Source organism: Cryptomeria japonica, chromosome 2, assembly GCF_030272615.1.
Source record: "Cryptomeria japonica chromosome 2, Sugi_1.0, whole genome shotgun sequence".
In the NCBI taxonomy this organism is placed as follows: Eukaryota; Viridiplantae; Streptophyta; class Pinopsida; order Cupressales; family Cupressaceae; genus Cryptomeria; species Cryptomeria japonica.
In genome coordinates this window covers 796644-823591 of record NC_081406.1, presented here as the reverse complement: position 1 = coordinate 823591, position 26948 = coordinate 796644, and the positions used below count along the sequence as shown (strand labels likewise).

Here is a 26948-nt window from a genome sequence, read left to right as displayed (position 1 = left end):
TTGGACAAGGGTGCGAGAAGTCATTTAAATTGCCTTAGAGTGGATTTTGGTTGCCAAGAATGCAAATTTTGAAGCCAAAGGTGAATTTCACTTCTGACCCTTCCAAAGGGTCCAGAGCGAAATTCTTAAGATCACCCTTTTTCCTTGCAAATCAAGTCAAGATTTTGTTTTTAATACCCTGGAGAGGAGTGAGGCAAGATGTTCTAAGTCTTGGAGGTAATTTGAAGTTGAAAGGATGGCAAAATAGCCCTAAAACAAGATTTTCGCTCCTGACCCTTCCAAAGGGTCCAAAGCGAAAATCCTAAAATCTACCTATTCCTCTCAAATTTATGCTAAGCTATGCCTAGACCAAGGTAAAAGATGCCCTTGAGATTGCCCTTGAGTTGATGGTTGTCTCCAAAAATGATGATTTTAGGCCAGAGGAGGAAAATCGCTCTTGACCCTTCCAAAGGGTCCAAGGCGAAAATCCTTCAATCACCTATTTTGCCTTGCAAAATCAAGTCAAACTTGGATTGGATGAAAGAAGAGAACTATTTCCTAGCCTTGTGAGGTGGATCGAAGTTGAAATGATGAAAAATGAGCTACAAGCAAAGAAATTCGCTCCTGACCCTTCCAAAGGGTCTAGAGCGAAAAACCCTAAAAACACTTTTTCCTTCAAGACTTGAGTGAAACCAGGCCTAGACTAGAGTGAAAGAAGCTATTTAGAGTGCCTTGGAAAGATGTTTTACTTTCAAAAATGTGAATTTTGAGCTCAAATGAGAAATTCGCTCCTGACCCTTCCAAAGGGTCCAGAGCGAAATTTTGGATAGGTCTTGTCCCTGGCTAGATTGTTGAGCGAAATTGACCTTTTTTGCCTTGTGAGGATCAAACCAATGCTAGCAAGTTGAGAAGTGGATTCAAATTGAAGGAATTTTGATGAATTGAAGTGAAGGAGATTGGAAATTTGGCTTGAAAGGTGAATTTTGCTCCTGACCCTTCCAAAGGGTCCAGAGCGAAATTCCCAAAATGCAGCGTTTCCTTCAAAATATTGTCGAGCCAAGTCAGTGGTTGAGATGAATGGACCTTGGAGAATGCCTTAGAGAAGGTTGATGATCAAGCAAAGGTGAATTTTGACCTAAAAAGTGAATTTCACTCCTGACCCTTCCAAAGGGTCTAGAGCGAAATTCCCATTTGCACCTAATTTACCCATGTGAAAGGCAAAAAATTGAAATCCTAGGCTTTGTTAGACCAAAACAAGCATATGCTCGCCTTCTGGAGGATTTTGAAGTGAAGAAATTGAGGTATTCAAGGCCTAGTCAAGAAAATCACTCCTGACCCTTCCAAAGGGTCCAAGGCGAAATTCTTGAGAACACCTATTATTCACCTTGTTTGGGCTAAGTTGAAGGCAAGTTGCAAAATTATGATGGCAAGAGCATGGGAGATGGCAAATCTAGGTTGTAAGGATGTTGATTAATGAAGCAAACAAGCCTAGATAAAAAATTCAAGCAAGCCTCCTTGGAGAGACCTAAACTTTGAACATTTTAATGCCTAAGGAGAATGAAAATTCCTCAAGCCTTGATCAAGCTTTAACACTCCCTAAGCTAGCCTATAGTCTTTCACTAAATTTGCCTATTACAACACATTTAGGAGACTAAGATAAATTCGCATGAATAAGGACATTTATAATTTAATTAATTAATTTCTAAGCCTTGAAATAAATGAAAAAATCAACCCTTAGATTGGAAATTAATTTAAAAAATTAAAAATTATGCTTGAGCGCTCAATATTCATTATTTTGCCTTTACAAGCAAGTCGGCCATCCTTTAAGAGGAGTTTTATTTTATTTTATTTCCTATTTGCCAAGTCGGCCTTAAAGGGAAATCAAGGTGAGCGCCCTATATAAAGAGAGGTGTGTTTTGAAATTTTAAATCATTCATTCATTTTCCCTTGTGCGAATTTGAGGAGCAGACCTAGTGGTGCGAAATTGAGCAGATTGAAGACAAACTTCCAGATCTTGAAGGTTGATTGAAAGCGAATTTTTGATTGAAGAGCTGGTTGAAGATTAATTTCCAGATTTTGGAGGAAGCTTGAAGGTTAATTGAAGATTGAAGCCATCAAAGAGAGGACCAGAAATTCAAATCAAACATCCTTGTCCAGCAAATCCTCATCTTCCTTCTTTCATTTTTCAAGGTTGATAGCTAAAATTCAAGGAAGAGGTATCAAATGACGATCTCCAAGGCCGGAGGATCCACTACTCGACAGGATCTCATCAAGGAGGATCAGAGGAATGACGAATTGGAGACCAGGATCGTGTCCAAGTGGAGCAATATCGGAGACACCAATCTAGGAAACTTCAATGTGAAGAAGTTTCGAGAAGCGCCCTACATCGGCAAGCCGTCACTTGTTGCAAAGAAGATAATTGAGACTGGCATCATCAAGGCTGCAGGTTTCCCTCCCGCAGTCAAGTGTCATGAGTTGATGATCGAGTGTGCCCGGCACTATGATTCACACTCAAGGACGATCGTAGCCGAGGACGGAATTATCTTGGCCTACCTTTCAGAGGAAGCTATAAGTGAAGCTTTTCATCTCCCGGAGCATAAAGACATGATCTACAAAAGTCTAGAAGGAGCTAGGTCTATCTATGAGGATGATCCTGATTCCTGCTTGAACTTCATTAACAAGAATTGGCTACTCAAGAGCAGACCTTGCCTGAAAAGGATTCCCAATACACCACACAGAATTGATTTCCAAGAAGAATTCAAGGACTTGATAACCTTGCTCAGTAGGGTCACGGGTGCTTCTCAAGCTTTCTTCTTCGAAAAGTGGATGTTCTTCTTCATACAACTGATCGTCCAAGGAAAGGGAATGCTCAATTGGGCTAGAATCATTAGCAACAACCTGGACGTGCAGTTGAGAAGACTAAGGCCTACCAAGTCATTTCACATGAGTTCATATGTTATATATGCCTTGATCAGAGGTTTTGAGTATGCAGGACTACCTCACAGAGGAGTTGTTGGAAGAGGACCCGGAGAAATAAGAGTTTGTGATTCTTATGTTCAACTACATCATCCGCCAAGGAGTAACTACAAGCTAGTCAATGACACCTTCACGATGTATATCACCAGGACATTGCAAGGAGGGATTCACAATCAACTGTCTCTGGATGCACAGGAGCTCGTGAAGAAGCATGGTGCATGGTTCATTCAGTTTCCAAAATTCACATACATCAGAGTTCGTGGATGTCCTTCGCCTCCCTACATGTTGCCGAGATATCCTACAGACAAGATAATACTACTTGAGGTGACTAGGTAGTTGGCAGCTTATGCAAAGGCATCAAGACACAAGCATGGAAATGGGATTCCCGTACCCATCATATTGGGGAACTCAGTTGAAGTGTGTCCTAATACTCAGGCCGCGGAAGATGCGGAGAAGGAATTATCTCTATATTCATTCACATCCTTTGCCTCAAGGGAGAATTTTGATCCTCATGGTTATATAGAAGAGACAGTCGGAAAGAAGTACAAACATGAGTTTCAAGTGGAAGACGTTTGGATAAATGTCCAGGATGATGTAGAGGTCAAAAGAAAGATGCATTCCAGGTTACCCTTGGATCCCATCAGGAAATGCAAAATTTATAGAGTAGCCGATCAAGCCCAGGACAGTGGTAGATACCTCCAATCATCCGATGAGAAGGAAGATAAAGAAGTGAAGGTAGATTGGAATGAGCCCGAGGTTTTAGACCTAAGAGCTTTGATGGCTCCCGTTTTATCTTGCACTCGCAGATGGGTGGACGTACAGCATCAAAAGTTGAAGGAGCAGAATGTATCCACAACATTCACCTTGGAAACAAGACCAGAAGAAGGAGAGGCAAGTGTGAGTGAGAATACTTCTCATTCCAAAGGTTCAAAGAGGAAAGAAGGACCTGAGAAGAGAGAGCCTTCCAAGAAGAAGCAGAAAATGAATCCTAATCGCCCACCAAGCACATCTTCTAGGCATGAAAAGGAAGCAAGTCAAGGAGAAGATCAGAGGCAGATAGTGTATGAAATTGATGAGTCTATGGAATCCATGGTACAAAATGATAAACAAGGAAAAGGACAGACACCTCAGCATTCATTGAGTCAATCTCCCCAAGTTGGTGCTAATGAGCAACAAGAAGAAAAGAATGATGATGAAGCAACATCTCCTTTCAGGGAAGATAGACCTTTGCCTAAAGAAATACAAGTGAGGGAAAGGAGATCTATCATTCCAGATTGGCTAAAAGAGAGGTTGACAAGGGTAGTTGTGGTTGAAGAGGAAGAACATGTATTTGGCTTGGAAAGCCTTATAGGAAATTCTCATGAAGTAATAGAAAAGAAGAAGGCCAGAAAGATGTCAAAGGTAATTAGAGATGAGACAGGATCCAGAAAAGTGCAGATAGCTACACCAGTGGTGGACAAATACGAGGATAAGATTCTAGCAAAAGAATATGATCTAGAAACATTTGATCTTGGTCCACTTACCTCCGAGCAGGCTATGGAAAAAGCAACTGATTCACTGAAAGCACTCAAAGACAAACTCAAAGAAGAAGTGGAAAGGAATAAGAAGCTCGAAAGAGAGGTCAGTGCTTGGAGGAATTATTTTAGCCATCTTAACCAGCCTTTGAGACAACAGGATCCGGCAATATCTCCTTTACATGCAATTCCTCTTGAATCGATAAGTGAGGCAGAGAGGGTGAAGAGCCTAGTCCAACTCATGAGTTCCTGGATTGATGAATCTTACAATGTAGCCATGGAATTTGCAACAAGGATGTTTGAGGTGTTGTGTACCATCCTTGACAGACGGATTGAGATCGAGACAGATGTGGACATCTAGGAGTTGGAAAACAGAATAAAGGTCATCTTTTGCAAAGGAGAGAACATCGTTACAGAAAGGCAGCGAGATCAAATGTATGCTACTATGTTCCTGATTGAGAAGACCAAAGAACTTGAGCCTAGGTGGGAGACGACTCTTCTCACTGCTTTTGATCAAGTCCTTCACTTGGAAGAACGAATGAAGAATCTTCCTGAGATTCCCATTGCTGAGATTGAGGGAATTGTGTTCAGATTCATTGAATATGCTAGAAAGAGCATAGGAAAGGGAACAAAGTTCTAGATGAAAAGTTGTTATAAGATGATGTGGCAGCTTAATTCCTATTGGTCTATGTCTCCTCGTTATTTGTGCCAATTTTTATTGGCTATGGATTAATAATGTTTATCTAAATGGGGACTTTTTTGTAACAAACCCTAATTAGGGTTTAGGTGTCAAAATCTCAGCCATCGATCGTCTTTTGATCCAGGCCGTTCATTGTATTTAAGGATGCTATATAAGCCCTCACTCATTTCATTTGAGAGGATTAGACAAGTTAGAAAAGTTAGAAATTTGGAGAGAAATAAGTTTAATATTGTTTGTAGCAAAATTGAGTAGTGAAGAGAGAAAGTTGAATAATTGTTGTTTATTTGGCTATGAGATCAATGAAATATTGAAGTTATGGTGTTTTGTTGCAATCCTTGTGGCTACTTTCATGGTTGTTTATCTTCTTGAATCACTCTTAGTAGAGATAGCATTTAAATTTTAAGTTTGAAGGACGAATGTTGTGCCTGATCTTTGATAAGACTCACATTCCAAACCACTAGCTTCTTACTGATTGTAAGAATGCCTTGTGTGGTCAACTGGAAACATTAAGATTGGTTAAGAGTTCAATCATCATTAGAAGTATTGATATGTATCTCCCTGATAGTATCTATCTCCTTGGTGATTTGAAAATCGTTGAATACCCTTAGAAGATCGCACTAATTCCAGTGAAGTTGTAATCCTTTGGTGATACTGAAATTGGTAAAATCTTATCAAGACCAGTCCTCATTAAGTCACTCTTAGGATTGGTTTAAGTATCTCTTCCTTGAAACCCTTATTTTTTGATCTTTTTTGAAAATCTGTTAGTGTTAGGAAAATCCTGTTTCCTCATTTGGAAAGAGAGTAACACGGACAAGCTTTCTTTGAAAGTATGTAAGGCCCCTTGAAGAAACAGCAAACACAACGACCACTGGTTCTTATCCGCGAGTAGAGATCCTACAAAGCAGAACCTTGAAGTCCTTCCGATTGATCCTTTTTTGCGATATCTTCAGCATTCGGAGACTTTACTCAAGAGAGGATAAGATACCTCTAGGTATTTTATTCTGTGTTTGGTCGTGTACAAAATACACATCAACAGATTCTAAAGCACTTCATAAATAATTATCCAAGAAATAGACCAAACATAAAATCAAAATTGTGCTTGAGTATGTCGAGATAATACACCGCCTTTCTCCCCCACAAAGGAAACTAAAACTAAGCAACGAGAACTGAACTAACCAAAGCAAATTAAACTAACGAGAACAAACTAAAACTACTTGAGCCAATTGACCCAAGGTAGACCAACAACTAGGCTAAGCAAACTAAACTAAACTAAAATAGATGGAAAGGAAACCTACTCTAAACTAGGCTATGTACAAAACACCAAAGCGTACAAGACTCAAGGGACCTAAATGTATACAAGACCTAACATGATTTCTCAAAATATTCAACAATATCAAGGCATTGGTCATAATTCGAAATCTTGCAAATTTGTCTTTAAATTCGATGAAAGGACCTTTTGTAAGAACCCTGGTGGTTCTAACTCTCCTGAAATACTATTGCTGATTTGTTTTTGGATTTTCAAGGGTTTTTGAACAATTTTTAAATAAAAATAACAAGTGCACCAGGCAAGAATTGCTCATATAACTGAATAGATACCAAATATGGAACAATTGAATCTATATTATGCATCAAGTAACTGCTGTAAATGGAACTAGTACATAAAACATACCCATAGGTCCTTAGCTTATTTTAAATAAAGAATTCCGGAGTTTGCCAGCCAAAACTAGGAAACTGACCAAAATTGAAATACAAGTCCAGAAGACAATTTCTCCAGGCCAAAAATGAGATGAATCCACCTGATTATGCTACGCGTTGGGAATGGTGCAACTAGATTGCAAATTAGAAAGGCGTTTCAACCTCCCAGTCAAAACGTCCCTTTCCTGGACCCCATGTGCCAAGCCTGCATTGTATGGCCAACAATTGGAAATTGTACGACTACTTATTGAAATGAAATATGCTGCCAAAAGGGGCGTCTAATCTGATTTTCCCTTTTCTTATTGAAAAATCTGCAATATCTGAAATAAAGAATCTTTGTTGAAGCACAATAAGACTCCTGAATGAAGCCTTCACAATTGCAATAATTCAGCTGATCTTCCACAGCCTCACAATCACAGATCCACGAAGAATTTCCGTTCTCCAATGGCCAAACCTCTGAAACCCTTGTCAAGGAATTCCACAGAGCAAAATAGAAGCAATGCCAAATAATCAATAATCAATAATAGAGGTTGAATCGCTTGCTTTGCCTTTATAAACCCAAAAAGGCATAATTCTCCAAAAAGTGTGATTTCCTCTTGAAGGGACTTAAATACATTTAAAATGTATTTAATATATTTTATGCAACATTTGAATTAATTCCCCACTTGGACGTGCCCTTTTGATATTCACTTTTATATTATTTAAGTGGCCCAGCTTTTAATAAAGTTAATAATATAACTTTATAATAATTCCAAATGGCACATTTCCCAAGAAAGTACACCCAAAGTCATTTAAATACATTTAAATGTATTTAATTTACTCTCCATAGTTTAATTTGCTTTTGGGTTTCCAAATTCACTTAAGTGATTTAATAAAAATCACTTTATAATATTTGAGTGGCTTTTAATTTTAATAGTGTCACTTTATGACTTTATAATATCCATATAAGTTAATTTAATAACTTAACCACTAAAATATTAATATCTCCCTCCATATTCAGTCTTTTGACATGGCGTCTGAAGCTGTGTCCAAGTGCCTTGACTAAAGATAACACCACTGCCAGATTGACTTACTATAAATAGTAAGTCACTCAACTAAGTCCACACACTGACTGCAAAGGCCCTGGAACTGAACCCAAGACTAAACTGAAGAAATGGAACTGCCACTAAGACTCTCTATCGAAACATGTTAGCCTACAAGAGTCAAAATAATAGGCCAATCCCTCGAACTCTGATGCTCAAGAAAATGGGGCCATTACACCTTTCACCATGCAACTTTCATACTCAACAAAAAGATCACGCAAGATCAACAATTTTGGCAATTCATTTGGTCCATGATTAATCCATACACAAGTTGTTTTTCCTAAATTTCCATAATTAAATTGATAACCTTCAAAACTAGTAGTAAGGAAAGAAACAACCCGGCATGCTTCGTTTTTGAATGGAGATGCTTGTGTATCACCCACCAACAAATCTTCAGGAGGTCAAAGTTGATGATGTATCATCCCACTCACTTTCAAAATATGCAAATTACAAGTACATTCATTAGTGGGCATATCTTGGTGAAAATTGTTTTCAAATTGGAACTTGGAATCGGAAACATGGAACATTTCACCTAGTTCATCTTGATGCAATTTTAGCAATGAATCCCTTTGTATTTTCACGGTCACTTCATCCAATTTCAGCGCCACTTCGAGTTGTTCTACATTCTTCGCTTCCATTATGACAACTTGCTCTATTGAAGAATAGTGTCGGTTAGTAATCCGTTTTGACTGAGTCATCTAAACAACTTAGTTTACAAATAAATTATATATTGTTATAGTGAAATAGTAATTAATATACATTGTATATGAATCAACTATTATATATTAATCGATTCTATGTAATGACTAAATATGAATCGATTCTTTGTTAACCCGTGTTAACCAATTTAGTCTTTGGACGTGTTAATGCATGACCATTCTAAGGAGGAAGAGATGTGTTGGTTAAAGAGAGACATGCTGTTTGGTACAGGCATCATGTTAGTATTTAAGATCGATCTCTCCCTTCCATAAGAACATTGATGAGAGAATAACACAAAAAGAATAAAATACAGTCCCATGTCTACACATCAGAATTGTCCAGCATTATCAGCAGATCGTGTTCTTTGTACAATCATCCCCTAGTCAGCATTACACAATCAACAATCAGTCTGAGTTCTTCCCTTGTTCTGTGATTCCTTTGTGTACCAGCAGATCATCATTGATAGGGCAGATTGAACTCATGGTTTGAACCATATTGATACTATCCTAAGAGGTGAGACTAATTCATTGGCAGATAATTTTGAAATTAAAATCTGATCACCAAAATTTTAACATGGTATCAGAGCAGGATTGAGCAAAGATCAGATCAGATTCATATAAGCAAGATTATCTTCTATTATTGTCTTCGAGTTCATCTATTTCTATCAACGTCAAGATGGTGAATGGAATTAGAGTTGAGGGCAGACTTGAAGAAGCATTAAACTCCATATCTTGGAAGTTTAGAATCGTGCTTGCTTTGGGGGAAAATGAATTAGAGGAATTAGTGAAGGATGTGGTACCGGAACCAAAGGAAGAGGATGAGAAGCTTCAATGGAAGAGAAAGAACAACAAAGCAATGAAAATGTTGGTTGACTCCATGAAAGATCACATTGTGCCAATCATCTCCAAGATGATGAAGGAATGTGACATGTTCAAAACATTAGAGGAGATGTATGAGATCAACAACACGAATCGAGCTCTCACACTAAAGCAACAACTTCACCACATCAAGATGACGAAAGGAGAATCCATCATGTCTTTCTTCATGAGGATTACTGAATTGAGAAATCAACTCTCTACCATTGGACACACCATAAATAGCAAAGAATTAACCATGTTGGCTTTTAATGGTCTTCCTTCATCATGGGAGTCATTTATTCAAGGGATAAGCGCAAGATCAAAACTCCCAAAGTTTGATCGATTGAAGACAGACTGCATTCAAGAAGAGTCAAGATTGGCTACAAGAGGTATTCGCCAAAGCTCCACAAATGAAGATATTCATGTTCTTGTCGCACACTCCTCAAAGAAGGGTAAGAAAGGACACTCCAAAAGAAAAAAAGACAAGGAATCAAATGATGCTCCTACACACAAAAGAAGGAAGGACATTTCTGAAATCCAATGCTTTAGATGTGACAAATATGGTCACTATGCAATGAAATGTCCAACCAGGACTATGCCTCAAGCTTCCATTGCGGATGTTGGTGAGACTATTCCACAAAAGGATTCATATTCTGATTTGAAAGAGATAAGTTTTCTTTTTGGTTGAATAATGTTCATGAATCTAATATGTAGTTTTTTTTGTTAATTCATGCAACTACATTATGCATGTTATTTGTGAAACAACTTTGTCAGTAGATATTCGCTTACGACAAGCTGCATTTGGATATCTTGTGTTTTTCAATTTACTATGAGAAATTTGTCCCTTACATTTAGGACATCTTTAGAATCACGCTCTGTTGCTTTTCAGGCTATAGAGTTTTGAAGTTCTATTTGTGATGAAGAGATTGAAATTCAAGAGGAATATGCAGAGGACATTAGTGGAGATTCTGAGATTTTGCATTTCCATTTTTTATAAAACAAATATCTACCTGCAGAGGTGCAACAATTCACTTGTGAAAGCCATAGAGACACTTGTGCTGGTAATGATAGCATTAGGGTTACAAAGCCAAGATTGAGACAAGAGGGCTCTCTTAGTGAGAGGGAGCATACTAAAAGGGGATTTGGTTCTAAATCTCAAGATGATCATATTCCTTCCTAGGGCTCGATCTTATGACAGTAGATCCATGGTGGTTTTGGATCTAGCACTTCCAACCGTATGAGGATCATACCAAATTATGAGAGTGTCCTAAAGAATAGTCAGCACACATTCTGAGAGTTTTGTCCTTCTTCACCAGTACCACTGAGGACGCAACGGGGCTAGAGATGGGCCGGATCCATCCTTTATCAAGGAGTTCCTGGATCGTTTTCTCTATCTCTTCTTTGAACTTCTTCAGGTGGCGATAGGGTTTGATGATAACGGGTTTTGCTCCTTCCTCCAACTCGATGGTGTGCTCAAACCCTTGATGTGGGGGTATACCAGGTGGAATATCAGCGAAGACCAAACTATGCTTATCCAAAACCGACTGAAGTTCCTCATCCTGGTAGTAAGTCGGTTGCTCTTTCACAGGTTTTGTCGAGATGAAGCAATGTGCTGCCCAGACTACTTCATCATGTCTGAAGAAGGCTTCCATCCGTTTGGCGGAAATCTCCCTCGAGCCGCCATTTGACATTCCTCTGAGAACAACCTTCCTACCATCCACCTCGAATGAGAACTCCATCCTTTTGAAGCTCTGCGTGTACTGGTTGAGGGTCTCCATCCATTGAATGCCCAATATGACATCCATGTCATCCAGATCTACTACAAAGAAATCGTCGGTCATCGTGTAATTTCCCATGTTTGATGCTTAGTTGCGGAACCAGGTGAGTGCATGATAGGAGATTGCCTCCTGAAAAATTTGGAGATTCATATCAGTTACAGCAGTTTGGAGATTGCTTCAGACTTTATTGTGCCATGATTTGTCATGGAGACATGTTAGATGCAAGTTATCACTGTTTGACAACAACATTATTGTCTATAGAGGAGGGCGATACCATTATGGAGGCTTAGAGGATGAAACCGAAGTGTATTGCAGGCATATACCAGAATTGTGCAGACATCTTCCAACCCTCGATTTTGCATGTTACTCCTAATTGATGCACCTAATCTCAAGTTGGAAGGCAGCGATTCCAATTAGGTGTAAAGTACCCTCCTGTTCTGGACCAATTTTAGTGACTTTCACTCACTGTAATTTTGTCAAGCAGTTTGCTAACAAGCTGATTATTGATTTTCTGATTGGGTTTCAGTTTGCAGATGTATATGTTCATTTATTGCTACTCACTAAGATAGGATATAAGTGTATATAATAATGTAGGATCCAAAGTACACAAACTTATTTCATTACTGAATAAATTGAAGCTAACAGCAGATGTAACTATTATTCAAAGCACCAGCAGTTCTGAAAATTCATTAACAACCAATGTCTAGTTCGATTCCAATAATAAGTAAGAATAACACAATGTTTTGCATACCAATTTTCTGCTCCAGCATGATAAAGATTATAAAGAATACAATAACATATCTGAACCTTGTCTTCGCACCTCCAGCACTATATGGTACCCCAGTCACTGCATTGCAGATTTGTATGGTTGCTCTAGGCTGCTGCTAGAGATGATCATGTCACTGTAGCAATTCACTGTTCATGCTACTGTAGCGATCACTGTTCACGTACTGTAGCGATCACTGATCACGCACTGTAGCGGATTCACTATTCACCAATTCGCGTTACTGTAGCAGATTACTGTTCACGCACTGTAGCGATTCACTATTCACCATTCACTTTGCATATTAGTCTTCTTGATTTACAAGCACCAAAAAAACCCCCAGACTGTATATTGCAACAGCGTGGAGATTGATAGCTGAGAGGGATTTCGTCCTCAAAGCCCCGGGAAGATTATCTCCTCCAAACTAAACAAGTAATTTCCTCAATCAACCAAGCCTGCCTCAATGGAAGCTCTTCCACCTCTTTTATAGTGTTCTCACAAAAACCAATGCCTTCGTTTTGTCAATGTGGGATAAAACATAACTCCCTTTATGTAACTTATGTCTCCAATGTATTATAAAATAAAGGGGACTCTTTTATTTAAATATTTCCCACGAACTATAGTCTAAGCATTAACAAAGTTAAATATTTAAATTTAACTTTATAAAATGGCTTTATTAATGCAAAATAAATCATATCAATAATAAATGAATCTTCTTGTCGATTTTAAACTTTTACCATCGACGTGTTGCTGCCACAAGATGTCCAATCATGTCCAGAACAACTTACTATAAATAGTAAGTATGCCCAAAACTCCCTCAAACCCCCCTTAGAGAGACCTTCAACTGAAACTGTCTAGGTCAAATGGCCTCTAAGTCCCTTTGATGTCTTGGTTAGCCTATGGGACCATGGGGAAATAGGCTAATGACACATCATGCTATGAATGCTAGAAAGGGGACATTACATTAGGGAGCAAGGCGATCCATGAGAATTCTGTCCTTCTTCTTCACCAGTACCACCGAGGACACAAAGGGGCTAGAGATGGGCCGGATCCATCCTTTATCGAGGAGTTCCTGGATCGTTTTCTCTATCTCTTCTTTGAACTTCTTCGGGTGGCGATAGGGTGTGGTGATAACGAGGTTTGCTCCTTCCTCCAACTTGATGGTGTGCTCAAACCCTCGATGTGGGGGTATACCAGGTGGAATATCAACGAAGACCAAACTATGCTTATCCAAAACCGACTGAAGTTCTTCATCCTGGTAGTAAGTCGGTTGCTCTTTCACAGATTTTGTCGAGATCAAGCAATGTGCTGCCCAAACTACTTCATCATGTCTGAAGATGGCTTCCATCCGTTTGGCGGAAATCTCCCTCGAGCTGCCATTTGACATTCCTCTGAGAACCACCTTCCTACCATCCACCTCGAATGAGAACTCCATCCTTTTAAAGCTCTGCGTGTATTGGTCGAGGGTCTCCATCCATTGAATGCCCAATATGACATCCATGTCATCTAGATCTACTACAAAGAAATCGTCGGTCATCGTGTAATTTCCCATGGTGATGCTGAGTTGCGGAACCAGGTGAGTGCATGATAGGAGATTGCCTCCTGCCACCTTGACATCGAACCCTTCATGCTCCTTTGTACACAAACCCCTTCGGGTGACGAGTGATGAGTTTATGAAGTTGAGCGAGGCCCCACTGTCGAGCCTGACAAGGACTCGTTGCCCTTGAAGTGTACCACGTACCCTAAATACACTACACCTTGGGGTACCTGCCAGTGTGGCAATGACGCCTCCCCTCCATACCAATGTGGAGATTCTCTCCGCTAGGCTGGTTTCTTTGATAGATTCTTCCCTTGGTGGTTCACTTTCCTCACCGCTCCTCTTCTTCGTCGGACATCACCTCAATATAGTGAATCTTTCCTTTGCCCAAACATCGGTGTCCTGGTTCGCATGGCTCCTTGCAAGTGAAACAAAGCTTCTTCCTTCTGAGTTCCTATTTTGTGGCTTCATTGAGTGATGACCTCTTCGGAAAGGGTTTATTATCCTTCTCCTTCGGAGCGAAAGGTGGTTTGGTATGTGCAAAATTTCTAGAAGAGGAAGATGTTGCCATGTTACGGGCCTTTTTTATTGCTTTCGTGAGCGTGCTGGGGTTGAACCCTTTCACCCAACCTTTCAGTGGTTCCATCAATCCGTTTGTGAACAAGACCACCAAACTCCGCTCTAAGATGTCTATTACCAACACAGATAGCCTCTGGAACTCTGTGATGTAACTGTCCACAGGTCCTGACTGTTTTAGTTGCGCCAGCTCCTTGAAATTGAGTTTTGGATCCTTCCCATCAAATCAATCTATGAGCCTCTCCGTGAAGTCGGCATAGGAAGTTATTTGGTCATGGCCGAGAGTGACCATTCCATGATGCCACCATTCGTGAGCGACTCCTTCCAGGTGAAATGCTACAAACTTGATAGCTTCATCTCCAAGCATCAGGTTGAGTTGGAAGTAGGTATCTGCTTTTTGAACCCAAGCTCGTGCCAAGGTTGCTCCGGTCCCATCAAAGGATGATAGGTTGATCTTGCCAACCTTCCGCTTGATGTCATTGTTATAGTGTCCATAATAGCCCTGACTTTTGCCACTTGAGTATTTCATCCGGAGCTCAGCATAATCCTTGAAGGATATGTCCCCCTTGAGATTTGCATCCCTCCAATCTTGGTTCAACTGTGCTTGCATCTCCTGAAAGGCGGGTTCTTGCTCCCCGCATGGCGCTTCTGAATTCAGAGGAAAAGTCGGCATCAGCGGCCGTGAATGTGAGTGTTGGACATTTGACCTTCCAGTGACCGAATCATTGCCCTGCCCATTCTGTTCTCCATTCGTTTTTCCCAAGGCCAATTGTCGTAAGGTTTCCTCCATGATTCGCTGAAGTTGCTCCCCTCTGGTTATGGTGTCCTTGAGCTGAGCTTGGCTTCTGGTTAGCTCCCTTAATAGTGCCATGACTTCTCTTGCAAGATCCTGTGGTTCCCCCATTCGGTCTGCCGAACAGTACCTCCTTCTAGTGTATACTTGCATCCTAAGTCACCGCTTTTGAATTCGAGTTCGAGTTCGGCAACCATAAAATTTTGATGAAATTCGGCAAGGGCAAAAAATTCGGGAAAAAAATTCAACATTAAATTCGCCATATATAATTTTTTATTTAAATATAAGTGATATATCTCATAAATTATCGAAATAGTTCAAGATTGCAAAATAGATTTGGAATTATTATAAACAGATTAAAAATAAATTAAAATAATAATCAATATAATATATAAAATATTTATTTTTAATAAAAAAATAATATAAATTAAAATTATAAAACAATAAATAAATTTAAATCTATTTAATATTAATAACTTTTGAAATCATTATAAACAGATAAAACATAAATTAAAATAATTATCAATTAAATATACTAAATATTATTTTTTTATAAAAGTTTAATATAAATTAAAATTATAAAACAATAAATAAATTTAAATCTATTTAATATTGACAACTAATAACTAGTAAGCATATTAAAATAACATTAATCTTAATGTTTGGAGAAAATCGTAAAAAAACAAAACAAAAATTGTAAACGAAAAACTATACTGCGGAGGGAAAGTGCACTGCGAACGCGAGGGAAATAGTCACAATCGGGCAGGGGCTCACACGGCCCGTGAATAGGGCCAGCTGGGCATGGGAATAACAACGCGTGAATAAGGCCTCACGGCACAGGAATAGCGACGAGATTGACAGCTAAACAGCTTTCAATGGCGGATAAAAAAAACCAGTTCATTTTGACGTACGAATTTCAAGCGAACTTTTCCGATTTTTTTTTTTTAATAGATTCGCTGAATTTTGAATCTGAAGCCGGAAATTCGACGAATGCAATGACTTAGCAGTTGCATCCACTACACAACAGGTTGGCAAGATCACCAGCTCTGATACCACTGTAATGGTCCCTTGTCAATGTACAGTGAGGGTGTGAATGTACGGGGTGTGACCGTACGGTGAGGGTGAGGGTGTACGGTGGAGGTGTGGTTATAAGGCGAAGGTGTTGTGTACGGTGAGGGTGTGGAACCGTACGGTGAAGGTGAGGGTGTACGGTGAGGACGTACGATGGGGGTGAGATGTATGATGAGGGTGTGGTGGTGTAACCGTACTGGGACTTGTATGGTGGTGTGAGGAGAGGCAAGGGGTTGTATGGTGGTGTGAAGAGGATCGTACGGTGAAGGGGTTGTACAGTGGTATAACCGTACGGTGGACTTCAGCGTGTGTGCGGTGAAGGGGTTGGTCTTTCGTAAGTAATGAACTCTGAATGTTAGGAATATCTTAACTTAGTTGACATGCATGTATACCAGATTATCACATATGTAACTGGAAGTAATATTTGATTCAACAATGATAAGATTCCAGATTTGCTAGATCCAGAAGTACACAGAACAGAATAGGGTGAGGGATGAATCTCACCGAAACTGCCAATACCAAATAGGGAGGGTCTTTCACCTTCGAAATGGCGGATAACAGAATTCCAACAGGAATTCACACAATAGAGAAAAATACCAAATTCGCATACCAACACAAATGACAGACTCAACCATAAATATGGGCTCCGGGAAATTTCCCGAAGGGTTACAAACAGGCCAACATGACCAAACTAAGATTTAACTAATCTAATTAAATAAAGGGCCCAAAAGATTTGTTATTAAATTTGGGCCCTTAAAATAAAGTATTTAAATTTATTATTTAATTATATCGGGGACATCACAGTCCTCCCGGGCCAAAAATTGCTTGCCCTCAAGCAATTGCAGACTTGGATGCTCCAAAATTTGCTCGCCTTCCCAGGTGGCATCCTTGATGGGTAGATTATTCTAGCGCACAAGGAACTCCTTGACTGTGCGTGATCTCAGCCTCTTTTCTCTGACATCGATGATCTCCGCCGGCTCCAAAATTAGTTTTCCCATTTCGTCGATGGATGGCAAATCCTTGGACACTGTGACGCGCTACCCGACGACCTTCTTGAGACATGACACGTGAAAAACATTGTGAATCCGACTCCCCTCAGAAAGCTCCAATTCATAGGCAACTTCGCCCACCCTCAGAACCACCCTATAGGGTCCATAGAAACACGGCTTCAACTTCTCCTTACCACTTGTTTTCAAGGAGGATTGTCTGTACGGTTGAAGTCAGAGGTATACCAAATCGCCCACCTCAAAATTTCGCTCAACCCGGTGTCAGTCGGCATACATATTTTGCTGGTTCTAAGCCCTCTGCAGGTTATCTTTGAGAGATGTCAGGATGTCTAAACTCTCCTGAAGCCAATCTTTGGCCCTCGGTGCACGACTGTCTCCCAATGCCAAATCAACAAATGAAGAAGGTTCATAACCGTACAGTGCTTTGAAGGGTGGCATGCCTATCGACATGTGATAGGTGGTGTTGTAATAGTGTTCACCCAAATGTAGCTAGCGAACCCAAGCCTTCTGTTGAGTTGAGACATAGTTCCTGAGATAACCCTCCAACCATTTGTTCACAATCTCGGTTTGTCCGTCTGTTTGTGGATGGTAGCTCGTGCTGGGCGACAACTCGGTTCCTGCCAACCGAAATAACTCCATCCAGAAGGTACTCAAAAAATGACTATCCCTGTCACTGACTATGTTTCGCGGTAGACCATGTAAGCGGAATACCTCATGGAAGAACAACTCGGGCACTTGAACTGCTTGGTATCCTATGGGGATGTTAAAAAAATGTGCATACTTGGTCAAGCCATCAACTACGACGAAAATACAATCCTTTCCTTGCACTCTAGGGAGCCCAGTAATGAAATCCATCTAGATGCTATCCCATTTCTGGTCGGGGATTGGCAGTGGTTGCAGTCCGGCCGGTAAGGTGTGCTCAGATTTGTTCTGCTGACAGGTGGAGCATTCCCGCACATATTGTAGGATGTCGTTCTTGAGTCCCTTCTAGGAAAACCTTTCTCGGATCTGTCTTTAGGTTTTCAAGTATCCCAAGTGTCCGGCCAAGGGAGAGTCATGCATTTCCTTCAGAATCTTTTCCTTCATCTTGGACTATACCAAATAAATTATGTCCTTGTAGTAAATGATGTCGTCAACCACCTTGTATCGGTCATCCTGCACTTGACCATCCATCAGTTCGTAGGCAAAAGTATTCTTGGAGTATTCAACCAACAGGTGTTCCTTCCAATCTGTCGAAATCTGGGATAGAGAACATATGGCAGGCCTTCTTGACAGGGCATCAGCTACCACGTTATTCTTGCCCTTCACATACTCAATGTCGAAATCAAATGCCTGGACTTTGCTCACCCACTTCTGTTGTCATTCATTCAGATCCCTTTGCTCCAAGAAATATCGCAAGCTGTTGTGGTATGTCCGTACGACAAACTTTGCCCCAACAAGGTACTACCGAAACTTCATCAGTGCATGCATGATGGCGAGCATCTCCTTGTCGTAGATGGAGTACAACCACTCAACTCCCGAGAGCTTTCGACTCTCGAACGCAATGGGGTGATGGTCTTGCATCAAAACCGCTCCAATGCCTTCTCCAAAGGCATCGCACTCCAGGATGAAAGTGCGAGTGAAGTCTAGCATTGCCAGGACCGGACACGTACTCGTAACTTCTTTTAATTTGTCGAAGGTGTGTTGCGCTTGCGCATTCCAATGGAAGGATCCTTTCTTTGTCAGATCTGTCAGTGGTGCACCAAGCTGTGAAAATCCTTTCACAAACCTTCTATAATAATTGCACAATCCAAAAAATGTCTTGGGTGGAGGCCAATCCAAAATTGCCTGAATCTTCTCCTGGTGAACTTGTACCCTCTAGGTGCTGATGACGTGACCCAAGTACAGGACCTCGGTCATTCCAAATTCACATTTGGACCTTTTGGCATACAATGATTGCAATTACATAATCCCCAATACTTCAAATAGCCACATTACCACCTTGGTACGAAAGCATCGATGAGTACCTGTCTAACTCCACATTTCCCAGAGACATACCGCCAAGCAAACGAAGGAAGTTAGCTCTCAAAAGGAAAACCTTCTAGCTCATCAATGGGTTACTGTATAAGATGGGACCCTACCAGGTGCTACGGAATGTCTGATAGAAGAGGAGATCTTGAGAGAGTTAAAGGAGGCACAAGAAGGATTAGTTGGAGCCCACATGGGTCCATACACCACCACACGAAAGGTGCTACTGGCTGGGCTGTGGTGGCCAACCCTACACACTGACGCTCGAGAATGGGTGCTCGGGTGCGACACATGCCAAAGGGTCGGCAAGACATTGAAGAGGGACTTCATGCCCCTGTTCCCTTCGCAGCCATAGGAACTGTTCGAAAGATGGGGTATCAACTTTGTTGGGCCACTGAAAGTAAGTAATATGCACTGATGTTGGTACATTGTAGTGGCAACAGAATACCTTACCAAGTGGGTGGAGGCAAGGGCACTGTCAGACAACACCAAAGTCAGCATAGCAAGATTCCTCTATGAACAGACTGTTATGCAATTTGGCATCCCCATTTAGATCACAAGTGATCAAGCAGTGCACTTTGTGAATCACGTCATTTGGATGATGACAACGGAGTTCAAGATATTCCATAATCTGTTGAGCCCATACTACCCCCAAGCTAACAGACAAGCAGAGTCAACAAATAAGGTGTTGATGTCAATCATATACAAGCCATGCAAAGTGGAGGAGGAGGGTTGGGAAGAGAGACTCCCAACCGTATTGTGGGCGTACCGCACCACGTACAAGGTAACAACAGGGCATACTCTGTTCCAACTTATGTGCTATAGGGTGAGGAATTCCTCCAAGTGCCCACCTTTAATGATAATCTTAAGTTGTCTTATCTTTAATTTATCGCTAAAACCTTTTTCCTCTCTCCTTAAGAGGTGTTCACTCTCTCTCTAGACTTAAGTGAACTTTGGAGAGTATAACTTAGGTTTTTAATAAGGTTTTAACTTGGAAACTTTGAGATTTTGTAAATTATAACTGATACCTCCATTCCACTCTAGCATACCGTCTAAACCATGAGAAAATTAACCCAAACATGGGTCCTCTGTCCATCATGTTAGTCTGCGAGGACCTGGTGATAGACTAGCCCCGACTGACTAACGCTTTCCAAAGATGTTGGAACCATGTCATAGGATTTACAAGGTAGATGACACATTAATCCGAATGGGGTAGTGATCAGATGAATTAAAAATAACTTTATTGTGTTGAGTGTGTGTTGTGGAGAAATTAATTTTTAAATATTGTTTTATCGCTGAGTATTTCTACCCAGCCGTACCGCAGCCTCTTCTAGTCCTTTCGTACCATTATTAATTGCCAAAGAAGGGACAGTATATATATTTGAAGGCTCAAAAGATTCCAAAGAAATTCCATGCAGCTTTTAAGGGTCAAAGGGAGATCAGAGCTGTAATCCCAAGGAGCTGCCACATCATCTTATGATTGCCCTACATTTTATGCATCTGCTGCACCATATTTTACTCTCCAAAAGGTGGGTTGATAAATATAGGAAGGCTTTAAAGTCTTATTAAATTCCAATGCAGCCAAAAGGAAAGGTTTAAGATTGCCGCAGCTTCCAATATAGAAATCAATGTCCAAAATGGGCTGCCATACCACTCAATACTGAGTGAAAATGAGGCTGTCGCACCATGTCAAAAAGGAATTCCATGAGAGTTTGAGGGTGTTTTGACGAATCTCTAAACCTAGAAGCTGATCACATGGGACAGAGCCATTCATAACTGGCCGATAGAAAAACCCAAGCATAGCATGACAGAATTTCTGGAGTTTTCAAGACAGTACATGTTACTGCTCATTGCAATAACCAGACATTCAGCCCCAATATATTTCAGTCAGCACAACAACATATGAGCCAGCTTAAAAGGTCAGGAAATATTAGAAATTACTGTTCCAAAATTTGCTTTGACATTAGAAGTTCATTGCTGATCTTTGTATGTGATATCCCCACCTTAATTTGCACTGAATAAAAATATTAAATTCAGGAGTGACAGCCCTGAATTTCTAAGTAGTTATAGTTTAGAAAAATAAAGATTAGAAACCGTGAAGTCTTATAAATAAGACGGTTTCCATAACACTAGTTTTTATATAAGCATAAAATTAATCATAATTAATGATGAACATCAGATCGAACCTTATTAGCCATCACCAAATACAATACCATTATCTTTAATAATAATAATCACAATTGCAAGATAAGGTATCAAAAGCCAGCATTCAATCATCATCAGCCTTTGAAGGAACAAGAATAAACATTGTGATAAACTTTCTATTAAACATCACATACTGCCGCCAATATGAAGAATCAATTATTAATTGATTAAGCATAAAGCCGATTAACAATTATGTTAAGCAATAACCACGGTTATGAAATAATAATTAGTAAAGTATTGACATTAAATAAAGAGACGTATCATTTCTCATGCTTCTTCATCTCTTGAACACAGGTATACGTAGACATTCCATTTCTCTTCTCATGGTGTTGAGAATTTTATATATTTTGTTTATCGTCTAGAATTGGATCACTCATAAGAGCAAAGGCTAAAGGCCCATTATTGTGTGCATAATCCGATTAGAGGCATATATCAGGAATAGCACCAGAAATTGCATGTGGTTCAAGTAACAATCAGAAACAGCATCATCTACCATTGTTGCAAGCATACATCTTCCAATCTGAAACAGCAATGTATCGCTGTAACCGATATCTTATCTTCTGCATATTCATAACAATATATCAGAAACAGTGACATTTCATAAGGAATAGTAGATCATCCATCACTACAAGTGATAGGAACACATGTTATAGCATACTTCTCACTGTCATAACAGAGACAGCTACCGACCAGCATAGCATACTTTCTGTTGGTGTAAATAATTATTCATAGTAGTTTGGGTATGAGACACTTGGGTGTTTGTGCCACATTGGGATAGTGTGTGTAGGAGAATTTCCACCTTTTATGGTGTTGATCTTGTTACTACTTTATCATATCCACTTATTGTGGAATGATAATTCCACCTTCAGTGGGTGATCCACCTCATTTGGAATATTTTATTGTTACTCCTACCTGCCACACCTATTTCCTACCTACCCTTGTTTCTTATTGAGCCACATGTCATGTTTGTGTGCTCACATATCCATATTGCTTTGCCTATATATGCAGGCTCATCTACATTGTATGTAACAACCATTGATCATTTATCTATTCATGAGAATACAGTTTATTCTTGTCCTATATTTTGTCATTATTTTGTACATTTCATTGAGCTCTTGATCTTGGCAAAATCTCACGTGGTATCAGAGCCATTAGAGCATCATTGATTCGTCATTGAGAGGCATTATTGCGACGTCAAGAGGCAGATCTGAGGAGAAACATCTTTTGGAGGCGATCTAGACCATATCTGACCTCGCCATTGCGTCCGAGTGGCCGTTTCCATGAATTTTGAGTATAAATTCGGCCTATTTTGGTGAAAGTCAAATTTCGGGCTTGGAGGAAAAATTTTGCCCAATTTGGGCAGTATGGTATGGATTTTGAAATTATTTTTTCAAAAAAAAAAAAATTGAAAAACAAAAAATCATCAAAAAAAATCAATTTTTGGGGGGTCCGTAGACCCCCCACTTGATCTATGTACTTTGCGCAGTTTTCTGCAGGTCTCACATTGACTGTCGTGCTCCATGATTCCTCTACCGCGTCGTGGTACTTCGCTGCCGTGTCCACCGCCGGTGTACCTCCCGGCAGCCTGACCGCCGACTGTGCCGCCGCTGCTGTACCTCTCGGGCCGGCGACCTTCTCCCCTTCCCGCCAGCAGACTTGACACCGCCAGCACCGGCCTCGGCCCCTCCGCCTCCGGCACTGGCGACCCCACCGGCCCCAACCCCTACGCCGCCGGCACCGGCTCCCTGTCGGCCCCCCTACCGCCAATTGTCGCTGCAGCTCCGGCGCGAACTCCACACCGTCGACAACCCCCTCCTCACAACCAGCACCCGCTACCTCCCAGCGGCCAGTCAACGGCAGCACCACGCAGACCAACCGGACCCACCACACAGACCACGCGGACCCTGAGACACATCACCCTGTCGTACAACCACACAGGCCAAACAAACACGTCAGCACTACCCAATCATTCGTTCGTACAGTATAGACGCCACGTAGGTGAGGAGACAGTTTTTGCGACAGCTAGACGGTCGTCAAATTTAACCTCGCAATTTGCTGACGTCATCAATTTTTTGAAATTTTTACAGGCCCACTTCATTGAGTTTTTTTATTTTGCAGTTCAACTTCAAATGGCCATCTCTTGCTCATTTTTGCTCCTTTTTGGTGCAATTTTTTTTAAATGAGCTAGAATTTCGTATACTTTCTTGGGGTGGAAATATTTTCTGATTTTGATGGACAATTTTTTCAGAAATCTTAGTTTTTGGTGACTCTACCTGTCCAATCCTCGTTTCTACAACTTCTGGGACTCCGTTCGGGCTCACTCTTATTCAGGTGTCGTTTTTTTTTTAAAGTGCATAATTTTTCGTCTACTCTAATAATATGCTATCAGTTTGTAGCAATTTTGGGTAGAAATTGTACTTTCAGCATATGGTCCTTTTTGGCCAATTTGGCACTTGTATTGCATAGATCTATCTTGCTGGTCTTTTGCTTTGTAGTTCTTAGCCTATTGGGGCAGTTGTAAAATAAAATCAGAAGCCCACCTTGCCATTGTTTGCAAGTGGCCTATTGTACACACACTACATATAAAGTGTCAAAATCATAATTTGGGGGGGGTACTTTGATTGATTGATTTTGGGGGGGTGTCTCTTGTGCTTTTGTGCTTGTGTTCCTTCCTTTCTGCTGCTATGGGTTCTTCTAACTTTCCTCTCTTAACTCCTCATAACTATGCTACTTGGAAAATTGATGCATGGAGTAAACTTATGGAAAAGGGACTAACTCATTATATTGATGGAACTATTGTTGCTCTTGCTGATCCTGTTGGTCACTTGGATTGGCTCACTAAAAATATCATAGCAATTGGTACCTTAAGAAAGTATGTATCAAAGGATCTCATTTTTCATATTGAAAAATGTACTCTAATCAAGGATGCTTGGCAAAAGTTTCAAGACTTGTATGGTCAAGTTGATGAGATTAGGGGATATCAAATTGATAGTGCTCTCACCATGTTAGATCCCAAGAACTTTGACACTATATAAGATTATGTCACTAAGGCAAAAGAGTTGAGGGCACAACTCAAGGATTGTGGCATTGATAAGAAGGATACTCGATCTTCAATTTGATAGGCAAACTTCCACAAGGATATGCAAATTTCCTACCTACCCTTGTTTCTTATTGAACCACATGTCATGTTTGTGTGCTCACATATCCATATTGCCTTGCCTATATATGCAGGCTCATCTACATTGTATGTAACAACAACTATTGATCATTTATCTATTGATGAGAATACAGTTTATTCTTGTCCTATATTTTTTCTCTATTTTGTACATTTCATTGAGCTCTTGATCTTGGCAAAATCTCACACTTTCCATTGTCATACCAAAGAAGGCTAATATCATTTAGCAGTGACATTAAGATCGTCCTTGCATATTTGTCCATCATTCATATCAGAAACAGCAGAGATAATCTTATCATTATTGAATTGCATTCAGTGATGATAACCATTATTTTGTATTATTATTATTAATCAAATTACAAGTGTAACCAGTTGTATTACTACATTGTTCATCATATGTTATAAGTTTTTTTGGTTAATTGAGGAAAGAAGTCTCTTGCAATTGATCTTTGCAAATTAATCGTCCCTATCTATAAGTTATTAAATAACGGGACATTGCATTGTAACAGAAAATTTATAGCAGAAGTTTTGTATAACAGTGACAGTCTAGTCTATAATTGGCAATAGCATAATACTGTCATTTTTGTGATTTCAACCTGTGCATGATGAATTTGTAAGGATTTACAATATATTATTTGAAATGCAATAAAAAAAACATCTCTCAACAAGCAAACCAACAAGGGGGAATTTTCAGTGCAAACAATATTACTCCATGATCAGCAGCAAGTGAAGTGTTTGACAAAACTCCTACAAGCTAAAATCAAAATTCTTGCACAATTGGAACAAAATTTCTGGGTAGGGTTATTACATACAGACCAACATTCTGTCAGTGTCAACTAAACCAATATTGATCCCTAGGATAACTAGGAGTATGCTTGATGACATTAAAACTATAAAAAATAAGGAGATAATATGCATCATAATGAGATGAAACTTATTTGTTGGAAGTAGAGGCTGTGGGCTTCCATATCACATCCAAAAAGACTATGCTTGGTAGTCATTCAAAGAAACTCGAGTGCTAAGAACATATGATTGGCTAATGAAATTGGAGCCAAGGTACCACCTAGCCATAAAACAAGCCACATTAATTCTTGTGAAGTCCCAATACAGGCCACAGTAGTTATATGAAAAATTAGTAATTAGACAAACAAAGGAAAGATGACATACACATCTACCCAACCAAATCGATTCCTTACTAATAAGATTTGGGTATAAGTAATGACTCCTTGCTTTCATCTCATAACTTCACACCTCTTGTTTTTCAGTGGAAAAGGGCCAAATTTCAGCACAACACAAAAGCAACCCGTATTAAAAAAATAGTGGCATATATTCAGCAGCTTTCATTGATCTCATGATAGCACTTTAGAGATTCTTATGGGGTCCTTCATTGCAATGATACCAAAGCAAATTGGCTTGGAATTCCTTGTTGAGACATGGACCAGGTATGACTTCAACCTAGGACCTTCCATACGTTGTTGGAGTGCTCTACCACTGAGCTACTGGCCCCTCTTGGACCAGTCCATCATCGGTCCGGGTGTGGCTTATTTCCAACACCAACACACCCCCTTAAGCCACACCTCTCGTGTGCTTGGGGCTCCTAGCCTGGACTTGGCTCTGATAGCATGTTGAGACATGGACCAGCTAGGATTCGAACCTAGGACCTTCCATATGCTGCTGGAGTGCTCTACCACTGAGCTACTGGCCCCTCTTGGACCAGTCCATCGTCGGTCTGGGTGTGGCTTATTTCCAACACCAACATTCCTCATTGTAAACAATTTGATAATAAATAGCAACTAACAACCACTTTATATATAATCACATTAAAGAAAATCAACTAGTTAATACCTGAAGAGTAAATGTCATGAATATTCCAGTCTCTGAACACATCAATATCTCTATGAGCAACATTAAAATCTCCCAAAATAACTATCTCCTTTCCTGAGTTCAGAAGTTCATCACCTACAAAAACACATTAAGTCAATGAAAAAAAAAATCTCATAAACCACAACCAATATAAATGCAAGGCATAATGCCTGCACCACGTGATGTATATTGTAGAAAGCTCAACTTCTAGATGAAAAAGATTTGCCTTCTGGAAGCATAAGGATACCAAAAATTTCAAAGTTGTTATTTAAAAATTAGACAAAATGCTGCTAGTACTCACATCTGTTTTTTAAAGCTTTGAGAAAACAAAGCTTAAAATTTAGTCGAGAATGGATGCCTGGATGTACACCAGTATTTGGCACATATACATTGATCAGAACAAAACTGCCATGGTCTGTTTCCATAATCCGGCCTTCTTTGCATAAATCTCCATCTAAGTCACCGTCTAGATCACCCAAGAAATCTGCTTTTGCATCTAAAGGTGAACAGTTTTCCGTAACATATGTAACCACACCTGTTGGAAGCAAATTGGTCACATTAGCTATTGATATAATTAAGAATTATACTTATTCTATAACAAATCTCTCACAAGTCTGTCTACTGACTCTACTCTGTACTGAAATGAGTATAGATTCTAAAAGGATGATACA

The 26948-nt window shown here is 40.0% G+C and overlaps 1 protein-coding gene across 2 annotated transcripts in view; it reads right to left on the bottom strand.

Annotated features, from left to right (window-relative positions):
- LOC131073815 (uncharacterized) overlaps positions 1-26948 on the bottom strand; it is a 141476-nt gene that overhangs the window by 21654 nt on the left and 92874 nt on the right. For both annotated transcript variants that reach the window (XM_058010331.2, XM_059213075.1), the window contains 2 exons: positions 26579-26812; positions 26260-26373 (listed from right to left, as the gene is read on the bottom strand). In XM_058010331.2, coding sequence (XP_057866314.2) covers positions 26260-26373; positions 26579-26812 — 348 coding nt within the window. The remainder of the gene's footprint in view (positions 1-26259; positions 26374-26578; positions 26813-26948) is intronic.